Below are 13,657 nucleotides of genomic sequence, written 5' to 3'. Positions count from 1 at the left end.
AGATGAGGTTTCACCACGTTGGCCAGGCTAGTCTCGAACACCTGACCTCAGGTGATCCACTCACCTTGGCCTTCCAAAGTGCTGGGATTACAGGCATGAGTAACTGCGCCCAGGCAGATCTCTCTCTCTTAATATAGGTAACTGGATAGATAACCATATGTATATGTTGCCCCAGAAATGTTGCCCTAGAAAGTATTCCAGAGACCTCATAAGAAATGGCATTTTTAGGATTTGACGTTCATTGTGGAAACTCACTGGTTGGAGTTTTTAGCATATATTGCTTTGAATATAGTAGGAGGGCAAAAAACATTTCTTAATTAATTGACAGAGTCCCCCTATTTAAGTTCATGTGATTCATGACCCCTTGCTGAAGCAGCAGAGTTTGTCAGCATGGGCGACGTGCAGGGCCTGAGTCCTCATCTATAAAACCAGGGCTGGTCACTGAGGTCCCTTCTACTGTCTATGATTGTCACTAACTTCCATTAGCTCCTTTATTTAAATACCACAACATGAAAACTGCGACATTTGGTCAGGACTCATACATATGCACATGAGAGGTACAAGAGGGGGCATTTTTAAACAAAAGTAACTCTGCAAATGTATCTGCCACCTCTGTGATCAAGAATGCCCTTATCACAGGGTCGGGATCCCTATCAGGAGCTTGAGACCAAAGGTGGTGGCTAAGGACCTCGGGATGCTTAACCTCGGGAAAGCAACCACAAAACTCTCAGTGATTTCAGTTTTGTGTCGTCCCATGATATAGAAATGCTCCTGCGTTTTCTTTGTCTAAGAACATCAGAACATGCCTGCCTGCCTTTGCCACATTTTATAACTCATGAAGAAGAGTCACACACCAGACTGAGTCACTCTCTTGACATCTTGAAGTACAGTGCATGGGTTGTGTTAGAAAAGACTGAATGGAAGGGAGGCTTTGTTACTGTCAAAGCCTGATGCGCCACACAGGCTCCTCTAGATAACCTGCATTGTCACTGGAAGTGTGTCAGACATTGCCGGGGGAGCAAATGCCCACACGGGTCACCTGTGCATCGTCTCAGATATGGTGTCATTTGAAAGCATGAGGCCTTACTCTGCTGTTCTCCATGGGATTGTTTCAGAGAGAAGAAGAGAAATCTCTTCAATGAGACAGAATTTTTATTCTGATGAAATAAAAATTTCACCGTATCAACTGATTCCCGTCTAGATAAACATGGGTCCCCTCTCCCCATGTGGAAGAAACTTATCCACACAGCGGCATGAATACGTGTTTACCTTCAAGAGTACAAACTGCACTGTGGAAAACAGTCCCTGCATAACGACTTGATTCTAAAATCCTTTCTGATGTACAATTTGATGATTTTGAGTGGGGGAGATGAGGAGGAAGAGCTCACTGGCTTTTCTACCTTTTTTCAAGATATTAGAAAGGGATCACTGAATTGTTTATGACTTAAGTTTATAAAGGATGAATAATTGATTCTAAGGTTCACTTACAAAAGATTCATTGGCATTCACTTACCAAAGCCGGCACATTGGTACCTGACTTAACCAATAAGGCTCAACAATTTTAGTAATCTCTATTTCTCTCCGGTAACTCAAACTCAACCTTGGAAAACTCAATGGACCACTGGGGCACTCCCTGTGGCACTTAGTGCTGGCAAAGCTCTTGTGAGTTAACTCTGCACCCTCAAACACTCTTCTTCCTGAGACTTCTCAGCTTCATGGGACTAGGGATAACAATAGGATGGCATCTTAATGCAAAGTAAACAGATTAATGAATGACGGGCAAAATGGGTTTTAGAGTTAAAAGATTTGGGGCTTCCACTATCAGTGTCTTAAAAAAGTAAAATCTACAAATGATAAAAAGCTAAGCACAAAAGCATGAGGAGGCAAAGTCCTAATTCCCTAATACCTCGCCCGTGAAGCATGGCAGAATAAGCCACCCTAAAATACGCCCACTTTGGCATAAGGATGATTTTGAGCTAAAGGTAACTGAAAGCAGCAGGTGCAGGAGGGGAATTCTGACCTCCTCTTTTCTTCCTGAAAGTAGGAGATGAAACTCCCATGTGAACAGGGAGGAGGAAAGAAACACCAGGAGGAAAGAAACATTCTCATTACCAGAGACAGGGAGTGAAGGCCAAGAGAATTCTGTACTAAGAGACTTTGTTAAAATAATTCTTTTCTTCCTTTAGTCTCCCCACATATTTCAGGTGCTTTTCCACAACTGTCTCTGTTTGTTCAACCTAGTATACAAATATGTGGGTTTTGTCACTTCTTGGGTCTTCATTTTTCTATAGGGGCTCCCATGTATATGTAGAAATTGATATTTTTTCTCCTGTTACATCTGTCTCATGTCAATTTAACTCTCAGGCCCAGCGAGAAACCCTGAGAGGGTCAGGGTAAAGTTCTGCCTCCCCTGCAAAAATTAAATGCAATTACCAGCTGGGTCCCTGGTAAATCTTAGCCTGAACACAGTTTTTCCTTCATGATCATCATTATTTTTCAACTGGACCTCAGAGAAGCAGATTCATCCTAACCCTCATTCTGTGACAGACCCCTACTAGTAGTTCATGCACAGCTCACTTTTATTTAAGTTGTTATTTTGTTTTTTAATAGTAGTATAATAAACACCTGTGAAACCAAAATAAAAAACAAAAGCGAGGACCTTGACAACCACCCATAACTGACTCCATGTGAGCTCCCATCCGTGTGTGTGTTCCCACAACCCAATGTAACTATCACTCCCTCACTTTGCTTTTACATAGTTTTAATGCATCTCTTTGTGTGCCTTTAAAAGACCGACTATTTCAGTTGTTTTCAGCTTTATAGAGTACATCATGTTCTATGTAATCTTTCAGGACTTACTCTTTTCCTGTAATATTAGACTGCTAGGGCCCATCCAGTATTGTGCATTGCTGCTGTGCATTTGTTTGAACCGCTGACTAATATCCCATTGTGTGACTATAGTGTAGTGGATTCACGCAGACTCCTGTTAAAGGCATTTGGGTTGTTTCTGACATTTAAGGCATTTTTACCAAGTGCCAGACAATGCCACAAGCAGTGGGCATACCCTATTTCATTTGTTCTCCAGCCCCACAAGACAGGATCTTTCACTTCCATTTCTCTCTGAGAAAACTGAAGCTCAAAGACAGTAGATCACTTGACTGATATCAAATGAAAGCATTAAATGAAGGTATGAGGATGACATGCCTTCAATGGTGGTATGAGGATGATCTGCCTTTATGGTATGGGACTGTCCTTCCACTCATGGGGAAAAAGAAGCCTCATCTTATTTTATGCATCAGTATAGTAAATTGATCCCGCATGTCAGCAAGTAGGAAAAGTAAAACTCTTCTCTTGGCCCTCCAGAAAGATTTCTTAATTGAATTACAGGAATCCAATGTTCTGATTCACAGTTTGAAATACATACACATACGTATGTAATGTGTGTACACACACACACACACACACACACACAAGCATACTGCTGTGGGGAAAACAGAATTTTCTCCTCTGAAAGCTTCAGCACAAGCCAGTCTGTGAAGCATGCTGCTTCAGGGTGTCAATGTTAAGTAAGTATTCTTTCTCCTCCGTTCACTCTCTCTTTATAACTCTGAGATAAGGGAAGCATTTAAAAATAGCATTTTTCAGATATCCTGGATGATAAGGTGGTTTGGCTGTGTTATCAGGTATCTGCTGTCCCCAAAGGCAGATAAAGTAGATGAAAGTAATCAGCAGTGAGGTGGGCTACGAGGTTGTGGCCATAGCACAACATTTACCTGAGGGTGAAAACATCAGCCGCATCATATACTGACATTGTAAATGGTAAGTGGATTTTAACATGTTCAGTTTTCTTTGAAAGTAAAAATTAAATGACAGAGCCCATTACCTACCCCCTGAGGTCTCCTAACTGCGACACCACAGTGGCCATAGCTGTGGCGATTCCACAGACACTGAGCCAGGGTAAAGTGATTATGTATTAGGTAATTTTTGTCACAATTTTCTGGAACAATCAGAGATAACATACTTTCTTCTGCTTATGATTTTGATTTATGGGGCTATTGATACATATATGTAATAGTCAAATTTATTTTGGGGTAGGGGCGACTGTGTCAAATGTACCAGTGTCATCGGTACTCTCAAGAAATTTGTCTCCATTTAAGTGAAACACCAACAGAGATTTGTAGCCTCTGGGACAACACAGCCTCTTTGAAGGAGAGGATAGCTTCAAAGTCATACAAAGTACATTTTATCATTAAGGTTAGAGTCAGTTCTAGAACAATCTAGAAAACTACTCGTTATTGTTTTTTAACTTTTGAACGTGCAATGACCTTTTAAATGAAACATTTAGGGACAGTCATCTGTTGGTAATCAACGATCATATTTTCAAGTTTCTACTATAAGTGGGAAAATGTATTAGGCGCTCTACAGATCTTCATGTGATATAATCCTTTTCTTCAAGTTAATTTTTTTCTTTTCTTTTAAACTTTCCAATTGTGATACACCTAACACATAGAAGACATATAATGTCATTTGTACATTTTTTTTTTTTTTTTTTGCAAAATAACAATTGAACATTCATGTAATTACCAGCCAGATTAAGAAATAGAGCCTCTGGTTCCATTGTCTTCCATTTGGTCAGAAACAACTAATATTCTGAATTTAATGCCTTTTCATTTCCTTATATATCTTTATTGTTTTACCATATATTAATAGACAATATATGCCTTAGTTCTGCTTTTTTGACTTCATGTGAATGAAACCATATGTAGGCATGTACCACTGCTTACTCTACTGTCTCATACTTACGAGATTCCTCTATCATGATGTGTGTACCTACAGTCACTCATTTTCACTGATTTATAGTATTCCCACAGTTTAGATGCCATAGTTTAGTTACCCATTATATTTTCAATGGACATTTGGGTTTTGCCTTTAAGAGCTTTAAGAGCTTCTTAATTTTAATACTGTCATATTAATTAATGATTTTCTTTAAGAACTACATCCTTTGTGTCTTATTCAAAATTCTTCCCCACCTCATGGTCATAGTGATAGTCTTCTCTGTTTTCTTCTAATTGACCTACAAAGTCAGCTTTGTCATGTATTGTAGGTCTGTTTTCTTTATTCTGTTCTGTTACACCAACCCCCACTTTCTCAATTACTAAAGCTTTATATTAGATCTTGATTATCTGGTAGGCAAAATGGAATTCACTCTGAAAACATTTTTAGCTTTAAAAACAATGCAGTTGTCCCTTGGTATCTGTGGGGGATTGGTTCCACAACCTCCCTGCAGATACCAAAATCTGCAGATGCTCAAATCCCTGATATAAAATGGTACAGCATTTGCATAACCCCCACACATCCTCCCATATACTCTAAATCATCTCTAGATTGCTTATAATAACTAATGAAGTGCCTACACATCACTTCATTCACATGAATTCAACATAGTACTTGGTGTGCGGCAAGTTCAAATTTTGTTTTTTGGAACTTTGTAGAATTACTATTTTTTGAATATTTTTGATCTATGTTAGTTGAATCCACAGATGCAGAATCCATGGATATGGAAGGCCATATAAGGAAAACAGAAACTAGAACTTACTTTGCTCTGGGTTGATGAACTAATCCCGGAACCTCTTTATTAGTTTTAAGTCTTACATTTGAGCTGGCACTTTTTTCCTGAAACACATAAACACACACATGTAAAAGACAGGATTAGAATCCACAATTAAACAAGTGTATGAGTTTTCATCACAGAAACGTTCAATCTGTCTGGGGCCCTATACTATGGCTGGTTATCTCACAAGGGCAAAAAAGTCCTTGCAAAGATGACACACAGAACAGGTAAAACCTGCCAAACAGGGAGCACTGCTATGAAAAGAGAAATTAGCTTTATAACAACTGTCACTCTGTTTAGAAAACAATGTGCAGTTAATATTTAATTAACACTAATAGTAATGAATGAAAGAACAGAAGATCTAGTATCAAGAGAAACAAAACAGCAGCAATACAATCACAGCCTTTGTTCACTTGCTCAGGTTAACTGACTTCCGAGCAATTTATTTGTAAAAGACAACTGCACTTACTGAGATGTAAAGTTTGCTGAAGGCCCTAGCTGTGACAGGAATAGGAACATGACTAAAACCCACAACAAATGCTGAGATTGAATTCAGTTGAGTTAATACAATTCAATCCTAGCCTGTATTCAAGAAACACTTCTTTGGCTTTTAGCCTGATCTAATATCTTATTCCCAATAACTAGCCACATGGGAAGGAAATACTCTCAAATCTTAAATGCTAGTATATCAGTAAGGACATGATCTCAATGATACTACTGCTCTGTGTTTTTCAACATTATCTTAAAAAGATATTCAAGGTAATTTATAATTTGCTCATGAAACATACCCCTGAAATGAAAGGAAAGACCACTCTGAACCTATGTAACAGGTGACTATATACACTTGAGGAACTTGACGTAAGGCCACAATTAAAGACCAAGTCTAGAGTGAGGAATAAAAACTGCCATGGGCAGATGCAACATTCTCATTACTTGCAGAGTGATGTGGGATGACACATAAAAAAGATGGTCCCCAAATGAGCTCTTTTTGAGGTCCTATTTCTCCTAGCACAGCAGAAGCCACCTAAGTCAGTGAAACTCCAATGACTTACACATTCTGGTTGTTTGTTATTAACCATCAAACATGAGCTTATGTGCCTATCATCAGTATTCCAAAAAAATATGTGATTTTGTTTGTGTTCTTTTAGGAAAAGAAACAATCATAATTTCTTGCAGTCTATCTTACCTTCTTTACCTTATACTAACTTCAGAATGTTTTCATGAACATCTAAGAAGGATAAAACATATTGTTCTGTCTATTGACATACGTCAGGGAATAGCAGATGAACATTCCTAATCTTTTACACAGCAGGTGGGAGAAATTAGAAAACCCGAATGCACTCACATCAGAAGGTCAGGGCCCATGTCCTTTCTTTACCACATGGGGTAAGAGGCCTGGCACTTCATGGGAGGCACTCAGCAAATACTGGTGAATGAATGAACGATGTCAGCAAGTCATTCACTTTTTTTTTTAATTTAAAGGTAAAAATAGCTCAAATATAGTCTCTTTGTAGGACTGAAGACATAGGTTCTTTCCAAGTTGGTCCTTTTCTCCTTTAAATCTTAGGTTATCTTAGATTAAACACTGAAAATGTACAAGACCTTACCCTCTTTCTCTTTCACATAATTTCCACAACTCTTTGAGCTTAAAAGAAATGCACATTGCTGAGGCAGGAAAGTGACTTCTAATTCTAAAAATGCAAAGGATATACAGTGGTATACTATTTATATTCCATTTATTTAACTGTACCCTTGAAAATTATGTTGCCTCAGCAAGTCTTTCTTAAAAACCCATTCTGTGGTTGCTAAGTAAGGAACAATCTCCCCAAACAACAGAGGCTCAATGGACAAGCAGGACTGAGAACAAGCCGGCCCTCAGTAACGCATCACTCCCAGGAGTGTACTTCCAGGGCCAAAAGTGAGACAGAGGCAACAGGAGGAAAAGCAGTTTTGGATTTCCCATATAATTTCAAAAAAACTTTCTTCTACTATGTATTTACAATGTGTTCGCTCAGTTTCACAAATTTTCACTCACCAAGACCAATAATAACCACTCACTGAGCACTTACTGTAAGTCAGGCATTATTCTAAGCACTTACACATATTAATTCATTTTAACATTCACAAATATTTCTACATATTAACTCATTTTTATGCCTATAATACCTCTCACAGATGGGTTCCATTATTATCCCCATTTTACAGATGAGGAAGCTGAGGCATACAGAGGTGAAGCACTTACCTGAGGCCATACAAGCAATAAGCAGTAGCACGGGGATTTGAACCCAAGCAGTGTGGCCCCAAACTCCATGCTATTTGCGACTAGGCCAGCATTTCTCAAACTTTTTACAGGCACATGTCACCATGCCTGGCTAATTTTTATATTTTTGTAGAGATGGGGTTTCACCATGTTGGCCAGGCTGGTCTAGAGCTCCCTTACCTCACATAATCTGCCTGCTTTTTACCTATCAAGACCCTTTTACCTATCTCCAAATTTTGACACATTTCATTGTACAACATAAAAGAATCCCATTTGTTACAATCACCATCAATCTCATCAGAAAACCACTGACAGAAGCTGTCAGGTAGTGAATGTAAGTTTTCCAAACTTCCAGATTTTGCTTAAAGTTTGAATTTTATCAATGGCAAGAGATACTGTCAGTTATTTTTCTTGAAGTGTCAGGCTTTCTTATTCTTTTTTAAGAAGATGATTTACCAAATACCAGGTCTGAATATCCATAATTTATCTGCCAGAGATACATATTTTTAAAATAGAGATGATGTCCCATAAAAAACAATTCCTAGTTCAGCTTTCAACTCAATAGACTACAGAGGTGCTTTTCTCCATGATAACCATCTAACTTGGACATGCAGAAGAAATGCTTTATGCATACTTCCCATTTCATCACACAGGCTATTAAAAAGCTATGCATCCAAAGTCTCAGGATACAAAATCAATGTAAACCGTGGCCAGGCACAGTGGCTCATGCTTGTAATCCTAGCACTTTGAGAGGCCGAGGCAGGCAGATTACGTGAGGTAAGGGAGCTCTAGACCAGCCTGGCCAACAGCGTGAAACCCCATCTCTACAAAAATATAAAAAATTAGCCAGGCATGGTGACATGTGCCTGTAATCCCAGGTACTCAGGAGGCTAAGGCAGGAGGATCGATCATGACCTGCACTCCAGCCTGGGCAACAGAGCAAGACTCTGTCTAAAAAAAAATAAAAATAAAATAAAAAAACCAAAAATCACTAGCACTCCTATACACCAACAACAGTCATGCCAAAAGCTATTAGGAATGCAGTCCCATTCACAACACACACACACACACACACACACACACACACACACAAATACCTAGGAATACAGGTAAGCAGGGAGGCGAAAGATGTCTATGAGAACTACAAAACACTGCTCAAAGAAATGAGAGATAATACAAGTGGAAAAAACATTCCACGCTTATGGATAGGAAGAATCAATATTGTTAAAAAGGCCATACTACCCAAAGCAATTTATAGGTTCAATGCTATTTCTATTGAAATACCAATGTCTTCACAGAACTAGAAAAAAACTATTTTAAAATTCATATGGAACAAAAAAAAGAGTCCAATAGCCAAGGCTATCCTAAGGAAAAAGAACAAAGCTGGAGGCATCACGCTACCCAACTCTATGCTACAGGACTACAGCAACCAAAACAGCATGGTACTGGTACAAAAACAGACACATAGACCAATGGAACAAAATAGAGAACCCAGAAATAAGACTGCACACTACAACTATCTGATCTTTGACAAACCCGACAATAACAAGCAATGAAGAAAGGATTCCCTATTCAATAAATGGTGCTGGAATAACTGGCTAACCATATGCAGAAGCTTGAAACTGGACCCCTTCCTTACACAATATACAAAAGTGAACTCAAGATGGATTAAAGACTTAAATGTCAAACCCAAAACTATAAAAACCCTGGAAGACAACCTAGGCAATAGCATTCTGGACATAGGAATGGACAAAGATTTCATGACAAAGACACCAAAAACAACTGCAACAGGAGCAAAAATTGACAAACGGGATCTAATTAAACTAAAGAGCTTCTGCTCAGCAAAACAAAATGTAACAAAAAACAAAAAACTATCATAGGAGTGAACAGACAACCTACAGAATGGGAGAAAAATTTTGCAAACTATGCATTTGACAAGGTCTAATATCCAGCATCAATAAGGAACTTAAACAAATTTACAAGAAAAAAACCCCCCCAAACAACCCCCATTAAAAAGTGGACAAAAGACATGAACAACACTTCTCAAAAGAAGACAGACATGCAGCCAACAATCATATGAAAAAAAGCTTAACATCACTGATCATTAGAGAAATGTAAATCAAAACTACAATGAGATACCACCTCATATCAGTCAGAATGGCTATTAAAAAGTTGAAAAATAACAGATGCTATTGAGGTTGTGGAGAAAAAGGAACACTTATACACTGTTGGTGGGAGTGTAAATTAATTCAACCATTGTGAAAGACAGTGTGGCGATTCCTCAAAGATCTAAAAACAGAACTACCACTTGACCCAGTCATCCCATTACTGATTATATACCCAAAGGAACATAAATCGTTCTATCATAAAGACACATGCATGCACATGTGCATTGTAGCACTACTCATAATAGCAAAGACATGGAATCAACCCAAATGCCCATCAGTGGTAGACTGAATAAAGAAAATGTACGTATACACCATGGAGTACCATGTAGCCATAAAAAAGAATGAGGTCATGTCCTTTGCAGGAACATGGATGGAACTGGAGGCCATTATCCTTAGCAAACTAACAGAGGAACAAAAACCAAATATCGCATGTTCTCAATTATAAGTGGGAGCTAAATAATGAGAACACATGGACACATAGAGGGGAACATCACACACTGGGACCTATTAGAGGGTGGAAGGTGGGAGGTGGGAGAGGATCAGGAAAAGTAACTAATGGGTATTAGGCTTAATACCTGGGTGACGAAATAATCTGTACAACAAACCTCTATGACATGCATTTACCTATATAACAAACCTGCATGTGTACCCCTGAACTGAAAATAAAAGTTAAATAAAGGTATGCATACAAGCCACAACATTTTATAAAACTAAATAATTTTTATTGCTTATTAAGAATGAGGGCATTCTTAAGTGAAAACAGCGGTGGAGAATACAATGACTATTAATAAGGTTTGATGCCAATGCCTTGGTTTAGGCTAAGGCACCAGCAGTTTACCTTACTGTTGCCGTTGCAGCATCAGTGCATACGTTAACACCATGAAAAAGGCAAATAGCCTCTTAGTATCATTAGGAAAATGGCTTCAAGAACTCGCTGAGAAAGTCTCAGGGACCCCCAGACCACACTTTGACCACAGTGCCTCTCTATTTCTTTTGCACAGAAAAGAACTATTAATTATTTAATTATGCTATGTGCCTTATTTTTAAAAACAAATATTTAACAGCCTTATGGGGGTAAAATTTACATTCTATCAAATTCCCCCACTATAACTACTTAATTAAATGATTTTAGTAAATTTATAGAGCTATGCAGTCATCACCACAATCCAGTTTCAACATAGTGCCATCATCCCAGAAAGCTGCTTTATCACCATTTACAGGTCATCTCTGCTCTCATTCATAATGCTAGGCAACCACAGATCTGCCTTCAGTCTCTAGAAATTTGCCTTTCCTAGATTCATATCATGAAATCACACAATATTTAGCCTTTTTGCCTAGCATTTTTCACTTGGCATAATATTTTTGAGATTCATCCACATTGTAGCATATAATAGTATTTTACTTATTTTCATTGCTAAATAATATTCCAATGTATGGATACACCACATTTTGTTCATCTCCCCATCCCTTGATGGACACTGATACTGTGTTCAGTTTGTGGTTATTATGAATAGCAATGTTATGAACATTCGGATAGAAGTCTTTTTGTAGACATGTTTTCAAGTCTCTAAGGTAGATTCCTAGGAGTAGAACTGCTAGATTACATAGTTAGTTTATGTTTCATTATTTAAGACATTCCAAACTGTTTTCCAAGGTGGCTGCACCATTTTATATTCCCATCAACAATGCACAATGGCTGTCGTTTCTCCACATCTGCACCACCAACACTTGGCATTGTCTTTTCAACTATTGTCATTCTAGGTAGTGTGTAGTGGGATCTCATTGTGGGCTTTATTTATTTGAAAAACATGACTTTTTAAAGCTTGTTATATTGGTGTATCCTCCAGAAAATCCACCTTGGGAGCATGTGTATACTTACTGGTTGGCTGCATTTGCATAAAGAAGTCCGTTTTACATTTGTTTATAAACATTTAACTTCTACTTTGGGATTTGTTTGTTGGGAAAGCATAGTTTTAAAGAGACCTGCGAAGAAGAAGAGGAAGAAGAGGAAGAGGAAGAAGAAGAAGAAGAGGAAGGAAAAAGAAGAAGAAGAGGAAGGAAGCAGGAAGCAGGCAGCAGGAAGGAAGCAGGAAGGAAGAAGACGAAGAGGAAGAGGAAGAAGAGGAAGAGGAAGAGGAAGAGGAAGAGGAAGAAGAAGAAGAAGAAGAAGAAGAAGAAGAAGAAGAAGAAGAAGAAGAAGAAGAAGAAGAAGAAGAAGAAGAAGAAAACAAACCAACAGGGCTGGAAGGAGGAGGAAGGAGAAAGTGGTGGGAGCAGTGAGACATGCGGTTCACTATCAGAAGCAGCTCAGATGGAGCAGACCCAGCAGAGGGGGCTGAGAGCCAGGCAATACCTGAGGTGCTCCAGAAATAAGAAAAGAGAATTAAATTGCGAGATGACAGATGAAGTAACTAAGACGTTGTTTCCCTTAGCAAGAAAAAACTATTTTGATGGTATTTGACACTTGTGAACTAAGTACTCTCCTTAAAATAAACTGAGACCAACTGTGACTAAGATAAAGGCTTTTGACAGGGTCTCCACAGGCAGTTCGTTTTTCATCAGCCATCCACATTTGAATCAGAATCATCTGGGATGTGTGTTAAAATAGAGTTTCCCAGGCCCCACTCAAGACTCCCATCTCAAGTGGGAGTCTGTGGAAGTGAAGCCCAGGAATCTGCATTTCAACAGTCTTAGGTTATTCTTCACTGAAAAAAGTTTGAAATTTCTATTTCAGAGGAAAGATCCTTTACACTTAGTATTTCCCCATTTGGCTCTCTATGGCGCCAGCTTTCAACCTAAGCCTTGGGGCTCTGTGAAGCTGCCTCAGGGTCGACAGGGAGACCCACCAGACCGGCAAAGTCTTTTAACTTTTTTATTATTAATATTTAGGGGCTCCATCAGTTGGGAAAAACATCCATTTCTCAAAAATGTTTGCAAACTGCTGTCAGGTAGTGACAGATTTATTTAAACAGCAAATCAAACAAGTTTTTCCTTTGCTTGGAGTAATTTTATTTCTTTATGAATAGAATATACTTGTCAGTGTCTAGAGTAAACTGATCACTCTCTTCTTAGTTTCTCTGATGCTGAAGACAGTCAAACTCACTGTACTTATGCTGTTGTCGCGAGCTTCCCAATCCCTTATTCCCTTTGGTATCTCCCAGAGGGAAAGTGAGAATACCAAGAGGATCTTCTTTAAAACATTACTGGCCGGGCACAGTGGCTCATGCCTGTAATCCCAGCACTTTGGGAGGCCGAGGCGGGTGGATCACCTGAGGTCAGGAGTTTGAGACCAGCCTGGCCAACATGGTGAAACCCCATCTCTGCTAAAAATACAAAAATTAGCCAGGCGTGGTGGCGTGTTCCTGTAATCCCAGCTACCTGGGACGCTGAGATAGGAGAATCTCTTGAAACTGGGAGGCAGAGGTCGCAGTGAGCTGAGATTGAACCATTGCACTCCAGTCTGGGCGACAGAGCAAGATTCCGTCTCCAAAAAAAAAAAAAAAAAAAAAAAAGAAAAGAAAAACCCAAAAGAAATTCCCTCAAACCTCACTTTCTTAATTCTGAAGGGAACGACACCCATGTTCAGGATGCTGATTGAAAGCACTGTCTGCAAACGAA

General features: G+C 38.9%; 1 protein-coding gene across 1 annotated transcript in view; it reads right to left on the bottom strand.

The window, feature by feature from the left end:
- The window catches only part of C1H1orf21 (chromosome 1 C1orf21 homolog), a 250,448-nt gene that overhangs the window by 32,331 nt on the left and 204,460 nt on the right, over positions 1-13,657 (bottom strand). Inside the window, exon 4 of the mRNA XM_005540223.5 lies at positions 5,597-5,673. Coding sequence (XP_005540280.1) covers positions 5,597-5,673 — 77 coding nt within the window. The remainder of the gene's footprint in view (positions 1-5,596; positions 5,674-13,657) is intronic.

This window comes from Macaca fascicularis, chromosome 1 (genome assembly GCF_037993035.2).
Source record: "Macaca fascicularis isolate 582-1 chromosome 1, T2T-MFA8v1.1".
Taxonomy (NCBI): Eukaryota; Metazoa; Chordata; class Mammalia; order Primates; family Cercopithecidae; genus Macaca; species Macaca fascicularis.
The sequence above is the reverse complement of the archived record's forward strand: the minus strand, read 5'-3'. Positions and strand labels throughout refer to the sequence as shown.